The 27372-nt window shown below is 39.5% G+C and overlaps 2 protein-coding genes and 1 long non-coding RNA gene across 12 annotated transcripts in view; 1 reads left to right on the forward strand and 2 right to left on the reverse strand.

The window, feature by feature from the left end:
• Nucleotides 1-27372, forward strand: part of LOC111249573 (proto-oncogene tyrosine-protein kinase receptor Ret-like) — a 66203-nt gene that overhangs the window by 20367 nt on the left and 18464 nt on the right. The window contains exons 3-11 of one of the 4 annotated variants that reach the window (XM_022803590.2): nt 11882-12103; nt 12673-12939; nt 15782-16023; nt 16144-16288; nt 17863-17969; nt 18961-19074; nt 24930-25209; nt 26363-26605; nt 27153-27364. In XM_022803590.2, coding sequence (XP_022659325.1) covers nt 11882-12103; nt 12673-12939; nt 15782-16023; nt 16144-16288; nt 17863-17969; nt 18961-19074; nt 24930-25209; nt 26363-26605; nt 27153-27364 — 1832 coding nt within the window. Of the gene's footprint in view, nt 1-11881; nt 12104-12672; nt 12940-15488; nt 15595-15781; nt 16024-16143; nt 16289-17862; nt 17970-18960; nt 19075-24929; nt 25210-26362; nt 26606-27152; nt 27365-27372 lie in introns of those variants that run through there. The other 3 variants (XM_086984186.1, XM_022803595.2, XM_086984190.1) reach the window with 3 other exon arrangements.
• On the reverse strand, nt 1090-10801 carry LOC147758485 (uncharacterized). 2 transcript variants are annotated; one of them, XM_086976758.1, is made up of 4 exons: nt 10449-10801; nt 5072-5166; nt 3274-3389; nt 1090-2785 (listed from the first exon to the last, which is right to left on the reverse strand). In XM_086976758.1, the coding sequence occupies exons 1-4, from the start codon at nt 10528-10530 to the stop codon at nt 2743-2745; spliced, it is 336 nt and encodes a 111-aa protein (XP_086832884.1). In that variant the 5' UTR covers nt 10531-10801; the 3' UTR covers nt 1090-2742. The 2 variants fall into 2 exon arrangements, with proteins under 2 accessions (XP_086832884.1, XP_086832885.1); XM_086976759.1 differs by lacking the exon at nt 1090-2785 and having other exon boundaries at nt 2915-3389; nt 10449-10797.
• On the reverse strand, nt 12422-27158 carry LOC147758486 (uncharacterized). 6 transcript variants are annotated; one of them, XR_015324197.1, is made up of 6 exons: nt 26999-27158; nt 26512-26655; nt 17961-18154; nt 16573-16643; nt 15816-16034; nt 12422-12904 (listed from the first exon to the last, which is right to left on the reverse strand). It is a non-coding gene; the product is annotated as an uncharacterized LOC147758486 (long non-coding RNA). The 6 variants fall into 6 exon arrangements; XR_015324195.1 differs by lacking the exon at nt 17961-18154 and having other exon boundaries at nt 16573-16640; XR_015324199.1 differs by lacking the exon at nt 17961-18154 and having other exon boundaries at nt 16569-16640.

Genomic DNA, 27372 nt, shown 5'->3' on the forward strand with positions numbered 1-27372 from the left:
ATTCCTGACGATTGTTAAGCTTCCTCATGCTGTTTTTCTTTTGAATTACGGTAAAAACCGTTTCTGCTTCTTTGCTTCATTGTGGAAAGGACACCGTAATTTTATCAATGTTCTCTCTGTCCACTACGCGATAGTTAAATAGTGAGAATGTTCTTCGATGTAGCATGCGTTTGCTCGTCTTCGTCTACTGATAGTTTGATAATTAATATCTTTACAAAAACGCCTCTCTTGTATCTAATGTGTGTCCTTGCTGTATCTGTTAAGTACCTGCAAGCTTCTGGTCGTAGGCTCGAACGGTGACCTGTTATTGCGTTACACACTCGGCACAAAGTGACGTCGAGCCTATTCGATATTACGGCTGATTCTTAAACTTCACACTGTTTGGCGCTATCGGCTTGTTCGCCGACCCAGCTCATTGTCTTGGGTTTTGAGCTAATTCGGAAAGAGGAAAAATGGTAATAGTAGTAGAAGGCTATTCTCTTGCTTTTCATCCTCTTATCCTTGTAGCGACGCCCTCGAATATAGCATTGCCCAGTTCGTAGGTTGCGGCGCTGCTATCATCTGTATTGCTGTTGCCTGCATCAACACCTCCTCTGGTGGGAGGCAGTAGTAAGCCATGGACGTGTCGATAAAAACGGGCGGTGGGGGTAAGAGCACAGTAGGACCAAAAAAGGCATATACTATTGTTCCATTTTTTTCGAGCAGAGAATTGAAAGAGAAGCCGAGAAAAGAACGCTTTAGCTTTGTTAGTTTTATAAAAAGCCATAATGATAGTATCAATAATGGCTTCTTGCCACGGCACTTTTTTTAACTGAGCACTGGATAAGGGTAAAACAACGATAGTTAAATTGTACGGGTAGATATTACAGTTTATCGATCTACTTATCACTGTTACCGTTACGCACAAAGTGTCGTCCACAAGCCCAACAATATAACTAATAAAAAGACATAAGGAGACAACAAGGGCCTGTGACAACATGGCAATAGAAGTATAACGATTTTTTTTGTAGTTTCTACTTCTGTTGCTGAAGTGGTTGCTTTTACAGTAAGTATTAGTATTTCTTAAAATTCAGGATATGCCGGTAGTTACGTCGGTTTTTATTTTTTCTTGTTAGTCTAATAAGGAACAACAGATTTCCCTGCATGCTAATCGAAAGCGAACACATTTGGTGGTACGTTTGCTACCATGGTCATCATCATACATTTGGTACCATGATCAACTGGGAGTTTAGCACTATTAGGTATTATAATAGTCGAAAACAAGTTTACCTGTTTGTAGTTTCGTTAGCAGAGAGCTTTTGGTAATGTCCTGCAAAGGGTAGCCGAACTACGTAGAGAATAGCGTGAACGAAAACATTTGTTATAATGGTTGGCGTCGATACATTCTACGGATTGTTATGTAGATGTGTGATACGTAAATCAAGGTGATCAAAGCTTCATAATGCGAAAGCTGCTACCGTAAAATTAGAGGAGATTGAAAGTGTGATCTTGAAAATTTTATGACAAGCATAAATAATAAAAATCGAGAAATGTTGATACATTGTCATGATTAAGCCAGCTGAGAACACAGAAGAATCGAATACACTGTTTATAATTGAAAAGTAATATGGAGGGTATGATCGAAGAAAGGCCCAGTCATTCTATCCTTGAGCAAAATATTTGGCCATTGCACGCGCTCGTTATTTATTTTTAGTTATACAGGTGGTGTATCACCTCGTGCAGAGAAGTTGTTCGGCTCTTGGCTCCCAAAGTATCATTTAGTTAGATCCAAGGGAACTTGCTGACTGACGTGGCTATAGGCCCCATTGTCCTTCCCACACTTTTGACATCTTTATGAATCATCTATAAGATTAACAGTCCTCCGTACATTTACAATAACGCTAAATAACTTCGACACAGTAGAGCCGTGGTTCTCCTATATATACTGTTCAAAGCTGTGGAACATTTGTGCGGCCTTTACTAGAAACAGCAATAGTATGAAGTCCATTTGTAACTCAACATCTCTTTCATGTCGATTTTCTGCACTTTTATATATGCGTTACGGAGAGAATATGATACAATTACCATGTAGTACAACAGAGCGCAGACGTATCTTCTAATTCCGACAGATATATATTCTGTGTTCATAGTAGAGCGCATCCGTATCACTCAAGTCTTACATTGTATCGTTGACAGTCAGTTTTGCTGGTGATGCCAGCAAATGCGAGACTACTGCTACTAAATCAAGGAACGCCATTAACTGTATGGTGATGTCCTTCAAGGCAACCTTCGTCGACTGTCAACGAGTCTCGGTATTTTCTACCAAAGTGTCGTCCTCGGCCTCCCTTCAGCCGGGCTTTCTGTCTTGAAGGAGCGCATTCTCGTACGCGCTAGCCAAAGTGGTGGATTGGCCAATAGTATGCTTGGAGCCTCTTCCTGAGGCGTCCATCTTTTGCTGAAGCCAGTATTATACCCTGTTCCGGGCTCTCCGAGGTAGTAACTTGGGCCGCTTCCAAAAAACCCAATGTCGCCAGCCTGGCGCCGCTTCCGAGTCCCACTACAGTAGTAGTGTCGACGATTGAACAATACAAACCTTCTTTCTGTATTTCTGTGATGGGAGCCGAGTTGGTTGCGTAAGCGTTCCCATTAAGGAAGGAGTACCAATCATACTGCGGGAATATTTATGTGATATACATCCGTTGTAATAGTGCTCATGATGGAAGGGACGGTGAAGGATTCTTGCTGCAGGCGACTTTGGTAAGCTCAGCAGCGCAATTGTCTTTCTGGATAGGTGTTATTCCAGTATCTGAAAAATTCACTAATATAGATAATTTGGTCTATTTCACTGGCGCATGTTTGTTCGTTTTTTTTTTTTTTTTTTGCTGAAATAATTCATGATCGGTTATCAATTACGTTAAAAGAAGCAGTTTAATGATCGTAAAAGTAGCTTCATTTTATTGTCAAATGTTTTTTGGTAACGTTAAGCAAGTTACGAGCACTCGAAACGTCCATCCGAAAGTCTCCCCTACAAACCGTAATGACGACTATTATACGGCTGTTGTGGTCATCTATAATCCAGAACAACTCTAAGAGAATGTGATTGCTAAATCTATTAAAAGTTCATACTTGTGTGAATAATACGAGGTACGTTTCAATCAGGAGTTTCCAATAAACGTCTTGATATTATATTGGCTGGGCGAACCATTCGCCTTATACTGTATTCTGTGAACAAGCCTAACCCGATTTTGCTCCTATTTTCTATTCTGCGTCTAGACTGAGCCAACGTATGCTGACCTTGACCAAGTCTCAATGGGGCTTCGCATGCTGCTTGTGGGCCTTCTCGACTGTGGTTTATAGCTAGGTAGTCTTGGCGTCGAAGACATCTCGGACCAGTTGCCAGCGAGATGGTCCTGTAAATTTTAAATTTAGGAATTTCCAATCACCTATACTGAACTGAGTGGCATACTTAGCTTTGCGTTCACATATATTCGTTCACGCAACACTGTTGCGGGGTTATGGTCAGAATTATGATAGTAATTTCTTTAAGACGCCATACGCACACACGAGAAACCTACGAGCCCTTTAAAGGTTCCGGTTGTAATCAGGTATACAATGGATTCAATTCTGAATAGGATAGGTGCTGCAAGAGAAGTGCTGTTTCTTACAGATTCTTAGCAGAACTCCCTGTGGGAACCAACGTTGCCAGCTCCAGAGTTATTGCAGACAGTGTTAAATGAGATGCGTTAGGACGTAATGATACACGAGCCACTGCTTGCGGGCCAGTGTCCTATAGATATTGCTGACGCAGCATTTCTACTACTCGTACAAAGTAGTAGACTTTGTGTTTGCTTGTACACGATCAGTTATATTCGTCTGCATACTGCACAACCGGACGTTCACGTCCCTTTTAGATGTAACAGTGGGGTAGCCAAAGTGCCAATTTGTTATGTGCTGTGCAGTGTGTCACCCTCATTCAGCGATTTTATATATAGCGCACGTAGAGCAGCTAAGAGTGATACAATATTTAGTTGCTTAGCTAGCAGCCTGGCAGCAATTCAGGACTGGCATAAACATAAATTCTTAAAGACAAAAATGCCGTTACTTGTTAGGCGTATTTACAATAGGATGCTCGGGACTTTTTCGTACGTACGTACGTACGTATGTATGTACGAATGACTTGTGAATTGCTCATTTATAAATACTTCACAGTGAAAATACACAGGGGTGAATGGGCATGCGGGCCTCTTCTCAAATAGCTCTTAATATGCGTATATAAAGCTGGCCTCGTTCACGTGTAGCATGTGACGAAAGCGTGCTGAATACATCAAATAATCGTTAGTCCTAATGCTGACCCACAAATTGAGACATAGTGGATCATATGTTACAAATTGCAGACTGGTATTCTGCGCCGTCTGCGACACGATATCGTCTGCGTGGAGTCGGCAAGACTCTTTAATGTTATATATATATGGCTTGAATTCGACGGCGTATATATATATATATAGATATATATTGTCAAGTCAGTTTTTTTTTTCTCTACTATGCTATCACGTATGATGCCTGCTACAATAGTTATTATTAAGGATTTTTCACTCGGCAAAGGTGATTATGGCTAATTTGTAACGATCATAGGCGGATTCCGCAAGATGCATTATACGCGGCCTTTTGCCGAGCAGCAAATGTTTAAAAATAATAATTGCTTTAGGCATCATACGTGATTTTTTATGCTATACGAAACTATAATAGAGAGAAAAATTACCTAGACTCGACCGTGCCTTTTGGCACCGAGTGGAATGGTCGAACAAAGCGTAGACTTTTCATTCAGGCGTGGGAAACCTTTACTTCTTGTCTTGAAACTTCTGCTAAAAATTTGTTTTCTGGCTAATTATTTGGTGTGAACCATTGTATCCAAGAGCTCTATGCATCAACTAAAGGCTTTAAGAAATGTCGAAATTTCTCACCGCCGATTTTGTTATGAAACGAAATTCAAAATCGCCTTTTACTGCAATCGAATGGCGACTCGAATATTCCGTATCGATTGAAAAAGTATAATATTCTGAACAGGTTTGCGGAAGGTTAGAAATATACGCACCTCGACAGTCACCTCGATTCCTCGGATGATCACATTCTGCCGTAAGCAAGCGGCTGATTTATCCGAAACATGAATTATTAGCGTTCGTTTCTCGTCTACAATGAGAGCAAGTGATCTTTCTTACTATAGTACAATATTCCACCGTACGAATCACTTTCGTCACGCATAAAATGAACAATTATTGGCTAATGTTTAAGCTTCATTGAGCAAATACACATTTCTAAGTTTTCGCTTTTTTTTTTTTTCGAAATAATTCCAAGGCAACGAACACCTAAAAACTCGAGCGTCATATTAACAACTGGATTAAGCTACAATGATTACTTATTCACTCTACAAGATTGTGTCGCGACTCACTATACATGGCCATCGAAGGTGTTAAAACACTTAGGGATATCTAACATATATATATATAAAATGGGTTAGTTTGGTCAGTCCATGTTGAACACACTCACGCGTCAGTTACGCGCAGTGTTTCCGAATAAAAGCGTGCGATGTAACGGCTGTTATAAAGATGACCTGACTTGTCTTCGGAATACCCGTTGTTTTTATAAATGATTCTTAAAGTGAGCCATTCGGACGATTCGACAGGATGCGTTTGCCTTGATTTTTATGTAACTGAGCTCATTTTTCTCTTGCTGTTAAAATATTTTGAATCGTATCGTTACGAATAACATCAAGGTTAAATATGTATGAAACGGGAAAACTCAATCTTATTCTTTGATACCACAGTCTGAGACCAATCGTAAGGACTATCGGAAAATGCTTACTGCTCAGTTCTACGTGCGATCTCCGTAAGCATGACCAGCGGCTATCAGACATACATTTGTCGGTGAGAGTCGCTGTGGTAAATTTTTTGTTAGGATGCGATATGCATGCCACCGGAGAAAAAGCACGACCGCAAATAGCGGACCTATGTTAAGTGCGATAAATACTTTGACAGGCAGAAAAACATCGATACTGTCGATGCAACCTCTGTCAAAGTAGACGTATAGAAGTAACTGTATTATTAACGCTATTTTTTGAACGTTAACGGAAAGAATAAGGTAAAAAAAAGATGCTCGATGTCCGAGCTAAATTGACTGCAACTAAAATGCTGAAGTGGGTAAACGCTGGAACGATGCTGAATAGGTCTGCTGCTGCTGCTGCAGGATCAGTAGGTAGGATACAGGCAATAGTCCTAAAGAACACTAGATGAGCTAGAATCTATCTCATTTTAGCATGTAAGGGAATCTAACTGCGGAAAATAACACAATAGGGACTCGTTACAATATCCGCTGCTCTGTACAGGCTAATTGTAAAGCTGTTCTGTAACAGAACAGCTAACGAATATAAAAGAAGTGTGCAACAAATTCAAGAGGAACAGGCAAAGAACGAATGACATCATCCTTATGCCAGTATCGATGATGGATGGCTAGAGATTACATATGAGGAACAAATTTGGATTCTTCTTAATATTCCCAACGTCTGTGACAAAGTTTAATAGAACGAATTATCGAAGACATAAATCCTGCATGCGTCGCGATGATTTACAAGGACCTGCAACAGCCTAATCCGGCGGAATGGAGCGTATAAATCAGGAAACCTGAAATTTAAACAGGCTTTCCCGATGTCGCGCTCTGTATAGCCGAAGTAAAAAATCGATTGATAAGGTTACAGAATGAACTGTACGTTCCATAGCTGTAGTTTTTTGCCGGCTAAAAAGCTTCTTTCGACAAGCAGCACAGTGAATGACCACTGGCTGGGCATGTTGGTAGCCTTAGCTAGGAACGTCTGGGATGTGGATAGAGTCAAAAGGTTGATTTCCGCCCAGCTGATGTGCTAAGCCTTTCTGTAATGCACGCGCTCGAAATTTAGAGCAGGAGAATGAACTAGATAGAACTACATGTATCTCCTGAGGGGTTTGATTATTGATAAATCACGTCGAGCTTTCGTATCTTTCGGGAGGTGTCCAATAAAATCGCTGTTTAGTCTTCAGCGCTTCCGATGCGCGCTTCTTCTCCTGTGTTTTTGAGCGGCTAGTTAGAAAATACATCGTAGAAACGTGCATCTGCCGCACACTTAATAAGTGGAATTGAATAGCTATAGCAACACCTTTTTATTTAGATCAATCAAATGTTCATTGATAGGCGATTGTCTTCAAAAGTGCGTGAACGATTAATCTGCCTTTTGGCTCCCATCCTTAGTTCTTGCTACACTGATAGTAATATAGGTACCTAGGTCGTACCTAGGATGTGTACGCAACTTTATATATATATAAAGTTTTTTTTCCTTTAACCAGAGCTACGCAACGAAAATAACTTTTTAGCCTATGTAGCGACACACTGTTTTCTGCTTCCTCTCAAATAGATTAGCTAAGATTATTAATGTGTTTTAAAATGTTATGAAAAGATTAAGAGCTTTTCATTTTTGTGAAAAAACAATATTGTCTTTACCATATATATATATATATATATATATATAGGCGTTAACAGCGAATACTGTTCGTCATTCTCTCGAGAAATAAATTTCTAGCTATGACAAGGGTATTCAAATGATATCGTCCGATAAACTGATATCTGACCGTAGTTGAGATGAGACAATCGTTATCGGCGTATAATGAAAGCGTGCTATGGTACGTAATCAATCGTACGTATCAAATGGTTAAGCTTATTTAAAATTTGACCTCGATTGCCTCGAACAGCCCGCATGGCCTTAGCTAACGGCAATGTCACTGAATAACGTTACGAATCCCAATTGAATCGATAAGCAAATGTTATCGGATCGAAATCGCACCAGCGTGTCTACTCTGATCACTGGATAGGGGCTCAGTTCGGATTTCGACAGTTTCATTTCTCAGGGGTAACCTTGTGTGAGGTCGGTGAACTTGCCTAGTCCGCGTTTAGCCCGCACTTGACTAGAGATAGCATTGCCAACGCTACTCTTCCGGGTAGGGTTAGACCATCACTGACAGACTATACCTTGACAAAATCTGTCCGCTCGACCACTATACATACTCATCATAGGGTATGCGCATGCTGATTGGCCTGCCGGTCGCTTTCTTTCTATTAGCCGTTCCTGCTGGGCGAAACCAAGTGAAATAGAGAAGCGGTGCTCGACCGATAAAGTTCGTTTGTTAGTGAAATACAATTAGATCTTGGAAGGAGTCAGACCGATCAGAAGAATCGTATGTTGCGGCTAACGTATATGTCTGAGACCATATTGATGCTTTCCGCCTCTGATGCAGCAGCTGTGTTAATTAGCAATAATAATAAAAAATAGACAATATGTTAAAAAAAAAATACGTGGATACAAAAAGAGACATGATTTATGGAAAGAAACTGCACGCCGATAAGCTCTCAATGAGCTGCGATGCACCTTACGAGTAACACAAACTCAATATTGTGTATGTTATATCATTATTAGATGATAGTGAACATTTTCGTTTTACTATAACCGCTCGCGCCTATTCAGAAAACGCTAGTAAACCTTCAAAAATATAGATCAGATCTTTGATAAGATTGCGCGTATAGATTAATATATCCAGTAACGGGAAGGCCCTAAATGCGGTACCGTATTTGGCCTACTCTTGCCAGATCCGTTATAAGTTTTCCAATAAGAAGTCACTTAGCGCGGCCTGGAGTGTCGACCCTCGGCATCCTGAAAAACTGATCGATTTCTTCGTAGACTTTACACTTCAAGAAAGGATTTCATTGTCTATTGTCTGTGTATCTTCTATGTCTACATTGATCTATTTATTGAAGTCGATGAACGAAATCAAGCACTTCCAAGACTCGAACCTCTGAATTTTAGGTGCCAAAATATTGGTTTCGTGCTAACCAGGTAGTGCTGAATTTGAAACATGACCGTCACTACAAGTTTATAAGCAAAGCTGCAGCCGCAGGCCGCTAGAGATGGGTATATTTTTGAACTACAGGCTCTTCAGGCCATCTAGGCTGCATCGAGAAAGCTCTATGTGGATTGTTGAAGTTCAATTTAGTTGAAGCTTGTTGACTTGTTGTGTGGGCAAAGTACTGGGCAAGGCGCAAGGTATAGACGGCGCTAACTGACACATCGGACCGTTTGTCTTTGTTTTCGAACCTCTATCTTTCAGAGATAGTTTAGCTTGCAATAGAAAGCGCTGTGCTGGCGATGATGTGAAGGCTCGTTCAGATTTGCCAGGCGCGTCTCGAACCGGCAGAGCTGAACACGTGAGCCACGCTATCGACAATAACAAATCGATTTGATGAATAACAAGCAAGCCAGGTGACCGGCCGTAAGCGTCCGCAAAGGGTAATGAAGCTAACGGCACTATCTTGGCAGATTGCGCCGTTTGAGGCTAGCATGCGCCAGGAATGAAGTCCGGAGCAGACCAGCGACCCATTGTTGTATTAAGGATTGGCGGGACTTCATAGCCAGGGCTGTACATTGGAAGCTTTTAGCGGGTCGTCGCTATGAAGTTTATCTACGAAATTAGCCCAATTCACTTGTCACATGAATGCAACGTGCCCTTTTAACACTTGGCATGCGTACTTTAGGTACGGAACGACAAGTGCATAGGAAAGTTACATGGATTACATATACTATATATATATGCGTGTGCACGTTCAAGATGTGACTCAATGTCACGTCCGTAGCCGGCAAAATGGCATCACGATCGCAATTGGGTACCTTAGTGGTCTTTGTGCTTTCACTGTTGTTATGACCAGAAATGCCTTTTTAAGACGTCTGAACTTTATGGGTTTGATTTAATATGTCCTAAATGAAGACCGACAAGTAAATGGCACATTGCGAAATCTAAATAGATGGCCTTTTGTAGTTAACTGCCACTGCACAATTCGGGAGTATTTTTAGTTAATTTTGTCGTGATTAAGGCCCTGCATACAGGGCACACTCTTTTCGTGCGGAAAACTAACGATGCTCGGAAAAATGATAAAACACAGATGTTCAATGCACACATTAGAACATCAAAAGAAATATCGAACTTTTTGATAAAAATAAGACTTATTCTTAATATCATATTGATCTAACAACGGTCTGTAGGTCGCGTCACGGGACATATTAGAGCTTTTATAGACGCTTCTAGTCCTGATAGGTCTATCTGGTATTGTTTTTTTGACGAGCATACTTTAGAAACAACACGTACTCTAGAATGCACCTTTAACTAACTTTTCTAATGCATCTCTATGGACTGCTAAATTATTATTACTTGCGTTCAACAGTGATCTTACATTGGAATCGTTGGAAGAACATGCAGAAGTTCACTTGGGCCGTTAGCTATTACGAGTCTTAGAAATTAAGAAAATATCGGTACCGTACTCGAGCGGGGTGGGAGCATCAGCACTATTATTTACCAGTGTATCGAACTTTAGGAAATTTATGGGCCAATGCCAGTACTTACCTACGATTGTCAGTATTTCTATTCGGACGGTCGATTCTATGCAATGTATTTCAGGGCTAGCTCCTGTGGCTAGATGATACATTTTGAGAGTATAGACGTTTTCAGCCAACGACAGAGTTACCGGTGTTGGTTAGAGACCGATGTTACGAATATATTCTCTACGAACTATTCTTTTTGCCCAGTGGCGCACAATCTATCCGTGATGTGCTTGGACGTCAATAGCTACAGCTACAGCTACATCTACTGTGGGATTACCCCGCCTTTCTAACAACGTATTTCGCGCACGTGACCACACGTTGCGACCTGGACGTTAAGAGTCCTCGATAGTACGAAAGGTTCACCGCTTTGCGCGATTACGCTTTCTCTGCTGGGGGACTATATTCACTACAAGGGCAAGAGGCACCAATGGTAGCGATTAAAGCGCATTGTGAAGTGCAACCGGCTACGTAACATCTACATGGCAGCTTTTGGGACAGATAAAGTGGCGACACTTCTTCAAATTCGAGAAGTGCGTGGCTGAAGTGATATAGCGAAGATGTAATAAATTCAATGCGTACGTCACCTTATTGGTAATCATGATTTACTGGCCCATTTTGGCCCACAAGGCTCGGCCAGATAACCTCTAGCCAGTGCACATAGTTATAGGTAACTTTAATGCAGAATTGTTGAAAAAACAGTACATTTTCTATCTCTTATTACTATTGTATGTAGTACGTTTTCTATTCTTTAAATAACATAGATGTTTTCATTCAGCAGTATAGTTACAGGTGATGGTTGAAGTTCCGTATTACGAATCTATGATAACGGAAAGTTAGAGTGAGATTCTAATAGACAAGTAAAAAAAATTGAACTAAAGAAGCAGAATTTAGAAACTTATCACAAGACAAGTGTTGATCACTCCTGGAATAGCTTCCACGCTGGACAAGTAAATCTAAGCTATCCAATAATTGTTAATAGCATGAATGGCACTCGGCAGGTCTTCATCTGCTGTCCTGTAACTGCCGCACGTAATGATCCCGGCACGCAACCGGAATAGAAAACTGGACTGTTAGAGCTGCAAAACCGAGCGCTCGTTCATACACGGCCAAAATTAAAAGGCCAACATTTGCCTTTCGCGAGGAGGTGAAAATCTTTTCCAGGATACGTCAGTATTTCATTTCCATACGTTCTTAATGTGAAGAACTGAGTCCGTAAGTCGGAATTAGAGAAGCTTCCCCAACAGGTCGCCTGCCTGATTAATATGTTGGCCATTACCTAAATGCTTCTGCTTTGTGTCAGTCCTAGAACTTTACACCCTAAAACAAACACGCTGTCAACTCAGTTGAAGATAATTAATTTGTCATAACGAAGATCAGGCGTCCATCAACCAGAAGACCGGTGTCTGTCATACGCTGCATAGTACAACGTTGCATTTTTATGCGTCTTAATTTCAGAGCCCAATACCATTCTATCCAGCCCACTTCATTTTTCTCAAAGACGGATTCAGGCAGGCCGATTTCCTAGTACGCTCTCTCCTGGCCAGGTGTTCTACCGTGTACAAGTAAATCCTCCAGACCAGTCGGACGTCCTGTTTCGAGTGCTCGCCCCTAAGAACTTTGTTTCGATTGATCCAAATTTGGGACACCTTTTCCTGGTCCGGAACCTTAACGAATCTGGTAAGTTCGTCTCGGTTTTGCTAATACTCTGCCTGAATGATTACTGCATATAGTTCACGTAGTACGTGTATTTACACCTGCCATTAAACGGATAAAGGAAGCCTGATAGACCAAGTTAGCAGCTGACACAATATAACTCTGTTCGTGAAAATACAAGTGACACGGCTTGCGAATAATCTGGAAGGAATCGTTTTGCTCAATAAAATGCAATTTTTCGTTTGCTTGATTGAACTTTCCACCACACAACCAACAAGCTATGACGTACTGTCACAACGTTTATTATATAACTACGACACAAAAAAAGCACATTTGAATAGATACTCACTAATTAAAGGGTTCGAATTTTTTTTATTTGTAAATTTCTACATTTACATGTCAGAACTCGAAAGTACTGAAACAACTGCGGATATCCACAGTTCATTGCCAGTCGTACTCCGTACAAAGGATATTCGTCACCGATTCAGATGCAGCAGTGATTTATCATGTAATTAATTGCACAGATACCGAACGCGTTATCAATGTGCTTAACGTGTATTGTGCTGTAAGTCTGACTCATAATGTTTTTGCAGGCCACGACTTCTCGAATGGACTTCGCGTCGAAGTAAAAGCCTCGCATGACTTCTTAGGTTCGGCCCGTACCGTGGTTGAGTTTACAGGTGTGATAAAAAAGTCCGAGGCGAAATGCTATATTCCATCGAGGGAGCTATGTTTTGCAGCGACGTCTCCTGAGAAAGTTACGATTGCGGTAGACGATGCTAAAAATACGCCACTCATGTACATGCTCACACCTTTACAACGATTCTGCAATACAACCGCAAGATACACTTTTTCAGAGAGTAAGTGTTATGACCCTATTTTAGTGTCCATATATTCTGCAGACATTATAAAACTGACATTACTTCTTATACGATTCTCAATCACGAAACTAACTGTACTACGCCTATATTGTGCTTCTAAGTTTGACTTCGTCATTCTTTGTATGAAAAGTTTATGAAACTTGCGTCATCTGTCGCGACTATATCTCTAGCTTGAACGCATCTATATCAACTTAGTTAACCTCAGCATCGAAATGAACTCAGCAAGATTTTTAACCATGTCACGTCGCATTGTAAAATCAAACACATAAACCTTTTTTTTTCTAGGTAATTTGCCAAGAGATACCCGTAAACCTATCAACATAACACCAGTTTAAACGGAGCCATACGGTCTATTAGAGCCCGAACTCGAGTGATTCTTCCAAGATAATAAAAAAATGCTATAGCGTATTTTATTATTCAAATAGTGCATTTCACATGGTAAAACCAACTGTGTTGAAATTCTGATTAGATACAAAGTTGCCAAGGGGCGGCCTACCGCGAATGGCTAACGCAGGTCTTTGGATGGGTTAGAACGGTAAGCATAAATACGCGGCCACAGCCACTTCGAATTTCAGTATTGGCAAAGCCGTTTGTTAGCTTTACTAGAGAAACCCGAGATAAGTCTAGCAAGACCGAATCCAGCTAGATGCTTTAGTGGGAACGGGTTCTTGATGCTTACACCGTAATAATAATTGAAGTATTAAAGATAAATAGAAGAAAAACTGCCACCCTGCTCAAAGAAGCGGATTGTTATTCGGGATCAGGATTACTATAGATGTAAAAGAGCCACGTAATATATTGTTAACCACAAATGTAACTAAACGATCATTGATTTAACTCGGCCGGCCTGCCAGCCGGCCTTCAATGGAAGGTCACGATTTTTCGCGAATAGAATACAGTTTGTACGCAATTAGAGAGAATAAATACACAATTCCGTCAAACCTCATTCGAGACAAAAGTTTATATCGATGCTGACTGGTTCAAGCACGTACGGAGTATGGTTAAGGGCACATGATTTTATGTATGATGTATGCTTCCATGAAATATTAATATAGTCTTTATTTATACAATGCAACATGTCGTTTTCTTTTTGTTAATAATAATTGTACGTACATAGGCTAAACGTACATAAGTTTAACAGAGACGATCTAAAAAAAACGAAGACAAAAGCTTAGTGTTACTATTACTGCAAGCGACAATCTTCGTACACGCATCCTGACAGGCAGAAGGGTGTAATGAAGAAAAATGCTTTTCCCAGGCGTGAAAAGTGTATTTAGAGTAAAACTTTCTTCAGAACCATACTGACGATAGTAAATCTATTTGACCAAACGTTTGCTGAAAACGATATTTTAATATGTTGTTTGTATGCCGAGGGACACACATCGTGCAGCTGCGCGTTGTCGGCTCAGAATTTAAAATCGGGGGCACCGTACGCTAAAAAAACTAGGCCATCTTAGCGCATCGACAGTGGAATTTAGGTCGGAGCAGGGAAAAACTCTTGAAAACTTGACACTTTATGCTTGGTGGGAGGAACTTTTCAGCCAGTCACGTGCATAGAAAGCGGGGGTTTTCATATTCAACATTCTTGCTGAACGGAGGTTAGGCGTGATACGGCGTTTGAAACATTAATTTTCACATGCTTAACGTTGTGGTGTTAAACCTACTCAGGGAGGCCATTGTTGCCAATGAATGCATCGCAAAGATAAGCGAAAAGCTAGGTCGTTTATACTACAAACAATCCTAATGTGTATATACTATGTAAACACAAAATGGTTCACGTCGGTAGCTTCCCAGAATGCTACTTATCCCAGCTACATCCTAGATGAAGCTTTTGAGTAAACCCAGTTAAAGAACTAAACCTTTTTTAACTGTCTTCTGGGGCTATCTTCTGTCTTTCTGCCAAAAACTACTCTGATAAGTATCGAATATGGAACTTAGTCATTCTGCGTGGTACACGCTAGATTTGTTCATTTTAGCCAATCATCAGTCTGGTAACGATATGAATTTTTCTGAAATATCTCGTAGAATCCGCAGAAGTTGCACAAGAGAAGCCTTTCAACGAAAGATATCTTTAGTAAGCACTTCTGCTAATATAATAAATGCAAATTTTTTTATGCAGAAAATAATCGTAAACCATTGTAACACACAAAAAATTTGCACTTATTTATTTAAAACCCCTATAAATAAAACTAGTTAAAAAAAACGTTCGCTATTATTACAAATATTGGACATTGCGAGCATTAGTTATTACCAGGTCTGTATTTTTTTTCTCAAATTACAGTAGCGCGAGTGTCACTATATGCTATATATCGTGATCTCTGAGCTTCTAAAAAAACACGTTTCTCCGCTGAATGGTACTTTTTCAAAGGTTCAAAAAGTCGTGTATGAATAATTTCTCTATTAACTAATCAGTAGACCTGCGGCAAGTATGCCGGTCATGTATGAACGTGTATGAGGACGTCCTTAAATTTCATCCAAAAGTGACATATAATCAACAAATCGATAAAGACAGAAAAAACTTTCAGTTTTTTTTTCGGGTTTCTGATGTTGGATGTAAAAAGATCATTAGCCACATTTCAAGATGGCTACCGTTAGGATAGTGATCAATGCGCTTACTTAGAAGGTTTGCTAATGGTGGGTCAGATGGTGTTGCTTGTCAATCATTAGTATTGCAAGTTAAACAAGCGCTTTAGAATCAACAAAAGCATAAACGGCAGTTTTTTTTTACTCAGTTCGAAACACACTGTATGTCGTACTACGTCGCATTGAAATCAGATAATGACTGAATAATTATGTTTCATAATTTCAACGTCTCCCCTAGGTGATCTGTTGTACTACGATGAAGCTACACATACCGTTCGCACAACTCGTCCAGCGGTCTCGTCAGACTTTGACCCAGCACATCAATCATTGACAATGTCCTGCCGACTAAATAGCCTCAACGGGCCTGTCTTCAATCATACCCTTATGCTAGTCTCTGCTGCGTTCGGCATAGAATCGTCAACACCAACAGAAACGCGGCCAAGTGAACCTTTTTGCGATATCATAAGCTACAAGGGCAGGGTGAGTTCCAGCTAGAAAAACACAAAGTTTGCAAGATATTCGCAGCTGTTAAATTATTCTGCCTCTTTTTTGTTTGCGAGAGCAACTATAATTAACTCAATGTAACGGATTCCGTTTCAGAAGTTTGCGTGCCAACTTCAAGTGCTGGATGTCGACCCCAGAGGAAAGTTTACTGTTAAAGTTGTGAATGATAGCTTAAACATATTTAAAGCAAAAGCCAAATTGGAGTTCCCAAATAGCGACGAATTTCGTCGAGTTATCATAGGTGAGATAAATCATTGGGATTTACTTTTTTCTTTGGCCGGGTCCAACCAATGAAGTGCAGAAGTATTTTTTATTTAGTACAAAATAATTATCTTTGACTATCGTAAATAAAAGAGAATAACGTGGATCATCGTAGATTTGTTTCTTATGATTGATGTTACGTCGATGGCGAGTCGTTTCACTGGAAAACAATAAGTAGAATATGTCCTTCGTTTTCACATCGACTTGTTCGTGAAAGACGGTTAGGTACTTTCAATTACGAAGGACAAAACGTTACCCACTAACAATTGCCGCAGTATTTAGATGGGACTGAAGCGCGATCCGGTCGAATATCGTCTCTTCAACTGGTTCTTCTACTGAAATAGGATAATTGAGTTTTGCTTTGTCCTTTATTTGTGGCTGGCAAAGTCCTTTCACCTCCTACCGCTATCTAGTTAGTCCGCCATGTGCTTAGGGCGTTACGCAAGTGTATGTATACATAAGGACATCCGTAATAACTTTCTTTATGGACAAGGATGAACCTTTTTCTTTCTAGAAGATCTACGTCTGCATAGTTTCAGTTATTATTATAATGTAATACTAACCATAACAACACATCTTGTTAGTCTCTACAAGACAACATCGTATTATATATAAGACTAGAGAAGTGTATTGTCCTTCATAGGTAAGTTAGCGTTTCCGTAGTAACACCTTAGGTATTATCGTACTTTTATATGCAGAAACTGTAGAAGACGCTGACTAGTTTCTCTAGCAGAATATCCCTAATAGTGTAGTGGACAGAAAAGGATCTGAAACAGAGCCATGTCAGAAGCGTCGCTAGCTACTGTGTTCTAACCTTAGAAGGTCTACAGCCGAAGGCTTATGGTAGGCGGATTCAAATATGATAGCGATCATCACCGCTATTATATTGTTTTTGTATGTCTATTCCCGAACGTACATGCGTCAGATATCTTTTTGACGTTTTATATTATTACGTCCAAGCCCAATACACCTGACTGATCCGTAACTATATTAAAACTATCGCCTGTATGGTAAGCCAACATAGGAAACCTGTATAATACTTCCCGACACTGATAGAATCTGACAAATAAAGTTCAAGCATAAACGTCACAAATGCATTTGTCTCACGAACAATATCAATTAGGAAACATTTCCTAAAAGTCTCTTCAAGTCGATATCGAAATAAGTATTTTTTGCGCTTGTGCTAGGAGCTGTGTAAAGCCTACATACCGGGCATAGATAAACAGCTTACGTACGAACTATAGGCTAAGCTTTTATCGGCTCAGTGTCTCCTTTACCGGCACTCGATATTAGCGATAACACTGCCTTTGAAGTGTTTTCACAGTGGAACCTGTCATCTGATGTTTACATACATCAGACTCTCACGACAATTTCAACATAATACTTGCCGCATTAATATTCAATATCACAACACCCAATGCCACAAGATATATAGTAAACAGCTCAGCAGGTTTGCCCTCTAGGTTAACGCCTGTCATAACTTAAATAATCTATTATATATTAATCGTGATTGTATTCTTAATAATTGACACTTTTTATTAACTGTGTTTTCAGATGTAAATGGCCGTAAGGGTGTATCATTTTATCCTAATGTCTATTATAATTTTGGCATCATCCTTGAAGAGAGATCCACGACGGATCATACAACTTACCCAAAAAAAGTGAGCTCATAAGATTTCCTTGTGTTATAGAAATCTACCAAGGCCTTAGATTTGTCGCCTGTGGAGTAGTAAATGATTATTACAATGGACTGAACGCACATCAAATGGCCATTATCATAGCCAGCCTTCACGAACCCACAGTTAGCCAATCTGAGATTGCTTCCATTAGCAAACCTCGAGAAATTCTAAAATATAATAAGATAAAAATTTGTATTTGCTATTAGAAAACAAAAAATAAAATTGGAACAGGGCAACCAATTCGGTTGATCAGCCTTAGAAGCTATATACATATTATTCTAGATGTTTTCTTAAATTTATATAGAAAACATGAACTTTGGCCTATATTACGAAGTTCTAGTGTACGAAAGGCATGTATTTTTCCCAAGCTTCCTAATTGTATCATTGGTGGACATTCTTACAAACACTAGATTAGACGCACATAGGCTGCTGAGCAAGTCTTCCAACCATGTGGGAGACGACGCAAGCTCTAACGACTTTCAGATGAAGACTTCAAGTAGGATGTCTCTCATTATTTTTCGTCAGGTCTTTTAAATACTTTTTAAATAAAGGCACGAAGAAAAACAGCCAAGGATTTTCTAGATTGAGTAAGGTAATGCTCAGCCAAAATCTCACCAGAACTTTGCAAGTTTTAACAAAGTGTGTATTGAAAAAGGTTGGTCGTTTCACAGATAACGTTGAACGAATCTTTTTTTTCTTCTTTATTGTTTTTGTAGAAATGTTTTTCGAAGTATATAGTAAAGGCAGGAAACTGAAAATTACTTTCGAGGCCTGATAAATGTATTGTTCGATCGAACCTTTTGCAATTGTTCGGCTGCTGGTTCCGTCTCACAAATAGCCTCAAGTATGATGATGGTTTTCGATACAATCTGAATCATTCAGACTCACAAAAGTGACATCAGATCATGATGTAGAAGGCGGTTATCTTAAGCGTGTACATGTTTTAACACATTGCGATTGCGCCTGATTTTAGTGGAAATTTCATGGCAGAGCTACGAACCATTCGTTGATCGAACATCGGATTGACCTGAGCAGAGCACAATCAACGTCCAACCTAACGGCGGGGTTAAGTAGCATCTATTCAAGGGTAAGTTGTATTTATAACAGCTGAACGATAAGATCCTGTTGCATTCTCACGTTAAACAAATGACCCTTTATCGATAGCACTAAATCAATTCGTTTTTGGCTTGATTTAAGTAATGCTAATTATGGGAAAAGACGGCACCTATCAAGGTAACTCAGCTATATACGCGTTTTTCGGCTAATTGGGACGCCATCCATAGAGGCGGTACATTGATAAATATATTTTGAAGCTTCTGTAAAGGAATTTCAACCTAAGCCATATCAGGATTTTTGGGGTTGCCGAATTTTTCATGTAACATCTTGTCATACAAGAAGGTTATCTACTACTGTCCTTCTAGAATTTTCGTATTATCAATAATTAGACCCAGTTTGACGAGCTGAGTCGACGGGAGGTCAGTTGAATCTGTTCAGCAAGACATCCCCTCTCAAATCCCAAATATGTAACCCATACTGAATCGTATACGGGACTTATTTGTTCTGTCTTACATCCAAGGTTGTCGTAAGGACTTCTTTTATTACCAGCGACACACAATAGGATTTTCCATGAGTTCTTATAGGGTCCTACTATACGTCAATCTCTCCACAAGTGTTGTTGTCTCTAATGCATATTTCATAGATTTGAAAACTAGTAACAAAGGCGTATACAAGTTTATGTGTAAATGCGTTAATAGTTTAAAAAACGTTTCGAACAAACTCAGGCGAAATGTGAAAAGTCAAGCAAATGCAAACATGGAGTGGGTCACATTTAAAATGGGTAAATAAGATGCACAAAAATGAAGCGTCAAAATCTGCCAAATATGCCTATTTTCCGACCTATTCAGTACACACGTTAGGCAAACGTTCGAAGGTCTGTCAGTTGGCGTCATTGCGACGTTATTAGATATTTCTGAGAATGTAGCTAGATAAAAAAAACATCGAATTTCAAAAATGAATCGAAAGAAATTTCATACACTTTGTCGACCTAATACTTTTTGCAACATAAATTGTGATGGTTACTCTTAAGAACAACTCCTTTTTTAAAAAAAATAACGATACTCGCCCACTTGTGGTCACGTTGCAAAAAATCAATCTTTGCAATAAATGCCAAGAAATTATTTTTTACATTAAGTGAAATAATAATGCGTGTCCGATAGGCAAAACGATTATGTCCAAACTTTCGAAGGCACGGCAGTAGATCTGTAGTCCTAGAGACATGGATGTCTTCCTGAGGGATGGAGTCCTAGATTAATTTAAAGCCTTTGAACAGGTGATTCCTTCAGTAGACGCAGCACGATAATTACATGCCGTAATTGCTAATGTTGAAATTTTAACTGGCGATGGCCACGTATTCCACCTACGTACAAGAACCTCTTTCGTTGACTATGGAAAACCATGCCAAATACATATACCAGTGCTATATACAGAATAATTGAAAAGTTTTAGGGAAAACTATTGTAAGTAAGGTATTTCGCTTCGTACAAAAAAACATGCACAAAACGTTGCTTCCTGCCCAAGATTCGGTTAGAAGCGCGCGGAGATATCTACGCAAGTATGTAATATATAAAGAGTAAGTATTTTGATAATACAACTTGGATTAAACCCAATCGTGAAGCTTAGCGCAATTTCTTGAACCGAAATTGCCCTTTGGAACGCTTTACGAGTCCAAGAGAATATGATTACGCCTTGAGTGCTACATTTCTCGAGAAGGCTCGAAATGGAAATTTCGATATCTCAAGTGTTAGTTTCTCGGTCAAAAACCTACATTTTATGAAAAGTAATATAACCTTCTTTTTTTCTTTCGAATAAGGCCTTCAGTGTGGCCGAGATCAGCCAAGATTCAGTACCTTACAGGGCACCTCAATATTGGACATTGCACAAGATCGTGGAAAGTAGATATTTTCTGTGTAACATGCTGCCCGGTCGTGTAATCGTTGTCGTCGAAATAACATATATATATATATATATATATATATATATATATATATATATATATATATATATATATATTTATAGTGCTATTATCTACTTATTATAATTAAAAACTTTTCGAACATACTCAGCAATTAAAAAAACGAATGCAAATTTAGTAAATAAGTAACTACGCATTTCCAGTAGTATGTGATGAAATATCTTTAAGATACGTCATGTAATATTTAAAACCATGTCGGCATATAGCAACATGACTGTGGATGTGGCGTAAGTATTGTATTGTAAATAAAACTCGGTTTAACTTACGAGACTGTACTCGAAGGTATTCCCTGGAGATTAGTTTAATCTATAAAAATATATAGTGTTCTTCAAAAACTAAACGCACCCTTTTGGGCTCACTTATGTCGATCGTTTTTTTTAATCCTTTATTTTATTTAAACTAGACAATGAAAATATATCTAATAGCGTCATCGAATATAAAACAAGATTGGAAATAGTTAACATGATTAGCGTAGGGTACGTTTTCTATCTGATCGGAGGACGAGCAATTTCGGTTTCTTTTTATTGTCGTTTTTACCTTTTATCTCTTCACTGTTTTCATACTTATATACCATTAAACATGTAACTTTCTTTCTTATGTAAGTCCGTTGTCAGTTTATGGTCTAGTGAACCGAACCTTATGTCGAGTTTGTACGCTAAAGAAAAAAATTTTTAGGAGAAAAAGGTATGATATTAGGACTTATTACTTTTTGCCGAGGTTGGAAGTAGTCGAAGCAGCCTGGGATATTTATTGTGTACACTGGGCCGTTTAACCCAGAAGGCTGCTCGAAGCAGCCAGAAATGGGCTCGTAGCTTCGGTAAGAGTATCGCGCCTCGATTAGCCACGACGAGGACATTGGAGAGCGAACAACTCACTAAATAGTCGAAAAAGCAAGCTGGCAACATCAACAAGGAAACCATCACGAATGCACGGAACTTTGTTAGGAATTGAAAGTCTGGGGGACTTAAGTAAGGGGAAGTAAGGGAGGACACAATAAAAGTACAACTTTTCGTGAACTTCTAAAATCTTGTTTGGCATCATGTAACGCTCAATTATAACGAAAGGATTTTACACAGAATTATAATGGAGGATAGGATTTAGTGTCTCCATATCGATACAAAGTAGAGCAGGCAATTGGTAGCTTTCACTCATATATCTACAACCCGAGTTAAGCCAAATCTTGATCCTTAAACCACTGTGCCTTAAGCTAGGTAAAACCGAACCGGTCTTACATAATAGGAAATCCTTGACAAAAGCAAGACGGTCAACAAAGGTCAAGAATTATAATCCGGTTACGTCGAACGAACGAGGCTATCGGGGCTGGGGTAAAATCATCCTTGTCCACAACGATACTAGGTTGCCCTAGCCAAAGCTCGTGGAAACCTTTTTGTAAAGGCTAGACTGGCATGTTCCTTTCACAGACCCTGTTCTCCAGACCTCCAGGCCACGGACTACCGACTTTTACAAACATTGCAAAATGAAATTAGTAACCGTACATTTGCTAATGCTATGTGAACGGGATCAAAAACAAAATTCCTTTTTAATTCCAACCGAACCTGTTATCGAATGTTCGTGTTATGGCACTGGATCATACCCGATGTAATAAAAAAGGACAAATATTTGCTGCTCTTAGTGACTATTTTTTTAATGACAGAATCTTACTTGAATCGATCTGAGTGGTTAATGGACCACTAGAGCGCATAGGAGCGCGACCCTTGCAATCAGTCCATAAGGAGCATTCAGAGAAGTTGGAAACGATGTCAGCATGAAATACTCACAGCTCCTTAATTAATCGTTCCTTTCTATAAATGTTTCTCTGAAGACTTTTAAAGCTGTAGCATTTTTATTTTATATTATTATTGCTATATTCATTTGGCCTGCTTTACTATTAATTAGAAAACAATGAGAGGTGCCACCGATAATAAGCTATTTGCTGTTGGTTATTTAACGATACCTTTGTCACTCTATAGATTAAAATTTGACTTAACATTTTCAGAGAGTAAAATTATTCAAAAAAAAAAGCGTAATTCCCTATAGAATCGCAGTTCTATATATTCGAAAACTGTATGACTTTTCTATATTTACTGCCCTTATTCCCTATATCAACATTTTTTATTCTATCATCCAATTGACCTTCTATTATGAGTTTTATACGAACTGTTGAACGTTATCAGTGTCATTGATAGAAATTGAAAATGTTTAATCGAGGTCAGAAGTATATTTAAACATACAGAGTAGTACATACACGTTTCGCGCCGTGTGCTTGCAGTACAAATAAACCTACCCGAATGGTTAATAAGCGCGGAAGTCTTTTCAATTTAAATTGCTCCTTTTTACGGTACGGTTGTCACCAACGGGCCACCCAAAAAGGAAAAAAAGAAAATTCTACTGAATGGGTGTTAACCCAAACACTCATTACGTCGTTATTTTCGAAAGTAATCTGATCATGTACGCATCAAGTTGCTTACATGACGGTGTAGTCTCAAGTGTGAAGCTGTACAAACAGATCTTCATTTGTTTACTGTATATGTAAAAAAAAAATGGCTTTAAAGTATTATTATTTAGTTCTTGGATTACGCGACGCTGGCGGGCCAAATTAGGCTGGTAATTACTCTAGTTTCGGGGAGCTTATGAGTAAGTACCGGTTGAACTTAGCTGAGGAAAAATTGATTCAGAAAAAAACAACCTTTAATCTCGGAGATCGACGTTTAGTGGTCAGGAGGGCCACAGCGTTAAGAAAATGAACGATTGGTGAAGGCATTAGGCGAGGAAGTTTTAAACGAACGCGGAGTATGTGAATGGAGCAGGCGTTTCAAGAACGGAGATTCGAGTGCTAAGGGCCTACAGGATATTGGTACTAGACGTATTGCCGCAACCGAGAAGACTTTTTACAAAAGCAGGGCTTGTTGTCTAAATTCTGTCAGGCAAAACTGACATGTTACTCATAAAGTGTTACACAATCAAAACCCGAATGCTGAACACACCAAAAATCGAGAAATTTACGGAAACCGTAGATTGACTCTAGTCAACTGGAAATGTATTCCACAACAAAAGATCACTCACAGAATATAGCATTTATCGATTACATGTAGTTTCGCGCTGGCCGGTGTTTGGACCAGGCGAGAAAATAACATCGCCCTGGAGAAAAATCGAGTTCGATGACAGTGTCGAGTAGGTTTAAACCTAAAAATGGTTATCAGGGGGCATCTGCTACTATGATGCACTTGCCACAAGTGCAGTAATGAACCCAGCCTCATATCGCAATAAACTTGGTTACTTCTTGGATTCACTTGTAACAGCCTAATATTAGCTCTACTCTGTTAATTGGGCGGTCTGGCCAGAAGTAACATAATCAAGGCCTTCAGCAGTAAGATGTAGCTACGCCGATGTGCACAGACAAGTTACCTTCATACATCGACAAGTTGCCGCACACGATGCCACAGAAGGGGATGAAGCCGCGTGATTATCAGAATTACGACTGACTAAACAATTTTCGTATGTCAAGTAAAAAGTAAACAGAACAGGTTAAAAACAAAATACAATTTGCAATGGTGACCCTATCATAAAGATACGATGACACAACATTATTTGGGTGTGTATCGAAAATGGGCACTCTACAAACAAATTAGTGGACAGACCAGATTTGGGGCTATTAACAGCATGTAACATAGACAGGAGCCAGTGACCAATAAGCGTATCTAGATAGAGAACAGCAGGGGTCTGTACGAGTCAACTGACTGAGAGAGCTCCAGGAGATCGCTTTCTGGTAACAATTCGATCACCGTCGTATCTGTAAGGGGTCAGATCAAAGGATACTACGAAATTTTTGGGCTACATCTATACACTGCAACAAATCAATTAGCTGACTGTCAGTTACTAATAAAAACTTGTTGTTTTATTGACTTTTCCAGGTTATACCAGCTCTGTATCTTCATGGAGGCGAACGGTATAAGTTCATAAAGGACAAAAGCCACTGGCATCAAGCGTTCGCTGTTACGCTTAAAGAGGGCATTGTTTACTTGCTGAATCCCATACTGTTAAACAAGCTTGTAGGCAAGACTGTACTATTGAGAGTGAAGATTTATCGATCTCGGTTCCATGAAACGTACAATGATATAATAAACGAGCCGACTCACCACGATATCAATGTGACAGTCCACCAAAACCAGATTCCCGCTTGTAACAATACAGGTAAAATTGTTGTTGTTGTTGTTGTTATTACTATTATGTTATCATACCGAGAAATTTTCCTACGCGTTTATAAATTCTGGCTAAATACGCTAACCACATTGACATCGTGTACACATTAGCCTCTTGAAGTCGGGGTAAAGCATATGGTTTCCTCATTACATCACTTGACATCAATACGGAATAGATTGTGGCTTGTGAGATAAAGAGATTTGTTGTGCTGATATTTATGTTTTTAAGGAGGATGGTCCATTGCTGACAGACAGAAGTTCGGCAAATAGCATAGGAGACTTTCTAAGTAGATCCAAGAAAACAATGTCTTTTGTAGTTCAATGGCTGGCGACAATTAGTTGGAAAAAATATCATTCATTTAGTGAGCATTTCATTTTTCTTATCTTTCCTACAATTATATAGATGTTAGCTTATTCGAAAGCTAATCGAGCTCCTTGTATTTGTTTGCTAATAGCCAAATTTTATGCATCATTAGACAGCTTTTTATTCCGCTCTCGTCGCTTTGTATAGATTAAAAAAAATTGCTTTAAAGATCGGGCGGAACCTTCGATATCTGTTTTGCTTGCTATTTTCAAGGGCAAGAACTGACAATGCAACCTACGATAGTGATTCCTCGACTATGGTGAAAGCTCCATAGCTAAAAGTATAGGCTCACCTAGAAGTCGTCCTCCTTCAAAATCGACTCAAAGGGATGCTTGACGAATTCGAAGAATCGCGCGGAATACATTGTTTGAATTGAAGATTTCGTTTTAGACTTAGCATGCAACTTCACTATATGTACCTTTCAACTGTAATGTTTTTATCGTGTACGTCACGTCTATTCTAAGCTTGTTTAATCAGTTGTTATCTTTCCAACGGTCGTCTAGAACGACACAAAACCAAACAGTAAGCACGGGAGGTTCTAAGTAAAAACTGCGATTACTTGTATATATATATATATATATATATATTATATATATATATATATATACAAGTAATGAGTAAAGTATCAAGATTGTTTTCCACATTCGATCTACATACAAACATTGCACCGCAGTAATGAGAACTGTAAATGCAATTTCCTACTAGGAGAACATTAAAGCAATTTCCAATCTAAAGTTTGTTGCGATCACCAAGTTATTCAAAGCGATCTAATGATTTGCAGGTTTTACTAATGTACAATGCAGTACTTATGACAGTGAGCGAGAGTGCAACAGCATTTGCGGATATGGGGCCTCAGGGGGGCATTGCAACTGGGGCCAAGGTGAGACGACTTATTATGGAATTGAGAAGCGCCACGTAAACGTATCGTACTTATCGTGCTCGCCGGACCTGGAGCATTGTCCAGATCAATACTGTGACGAACTGGAAGAGCAAGTTCGTTATTTATGTCCTCAGGACTGTTCTGGTAAGTTGAATTCAAATATCAAATTCGGGTTACGGGGCCTAACGCGCGCACTGTAAGGAAACGTACCAATTGCATATATGTTAGCCATGGGTTTCGTAGCTTAGTAAAGCACTTAATTGTGGGTTCCCGTACCTCTTTCACGTGATCTGAACATTGTGTGATGTTCCTTGAACCTGGTGACCACAGGTATACCACGGTATTTGACTGAAGCACGACCAGCAACAGATGCACCACTATCATTTATTATATAACTAAAATTCTAATAGATAGGTACTCTTTACGGGTTCACCACCAGCATTCGTTTAATTTTCTCGACTTTTATTGTACCGGATGCTACGAGACGTTCTTGCTTTCCTACATGCATTGTCAGAACAATCTCCCTGCATCTAATACCTTAGTGGCTTCCTGTTGCCGGTAGAAAAACGCATATCAGATGTGAACAACACGACGGCTTCTTATGGAGTTTTCGCCCGTAGACCCTTAACCGGCGTCAAAGTTTGCTTCTGTTTCGAGGGTCAATAAGTTTTAATCCACCATTATGTTGCAGACAATGTAGGATTGATCGCTAGACAGGCCAGCCATCCGGTTCGTGGTATCCCTGCTGACGCCAGTGAAAAATGTTGGTGCGCTACCACAAACCAGTGCACGTGTGACACGTTCCAAAGCGAGAATAAAGTTGAAACGGCACGCAGCGCACGAAGAGCCAACGAGCAATCAAAGTTGTCCGTAGGCAGCAATGCGCGTCTTTGTGGACCGAAGGTGAATCT

The sequence above is a fragment of the Varroa destructor genome, unplaced genomic scaffold (genome assembly GCF_002443255.2).
Source record: "Varroa destructor unplaced genomic scaffold, Vdes_3.0 BEIS01000001.1, whole genome shotgun sequence".
In the NCBI taxonomy this organism is placed as follows: Eukaryota; Metazoa; Arthropoda; class Arachnida; order Mesostigmata; family Varroidae; genus Varroa; species Varroa destructor.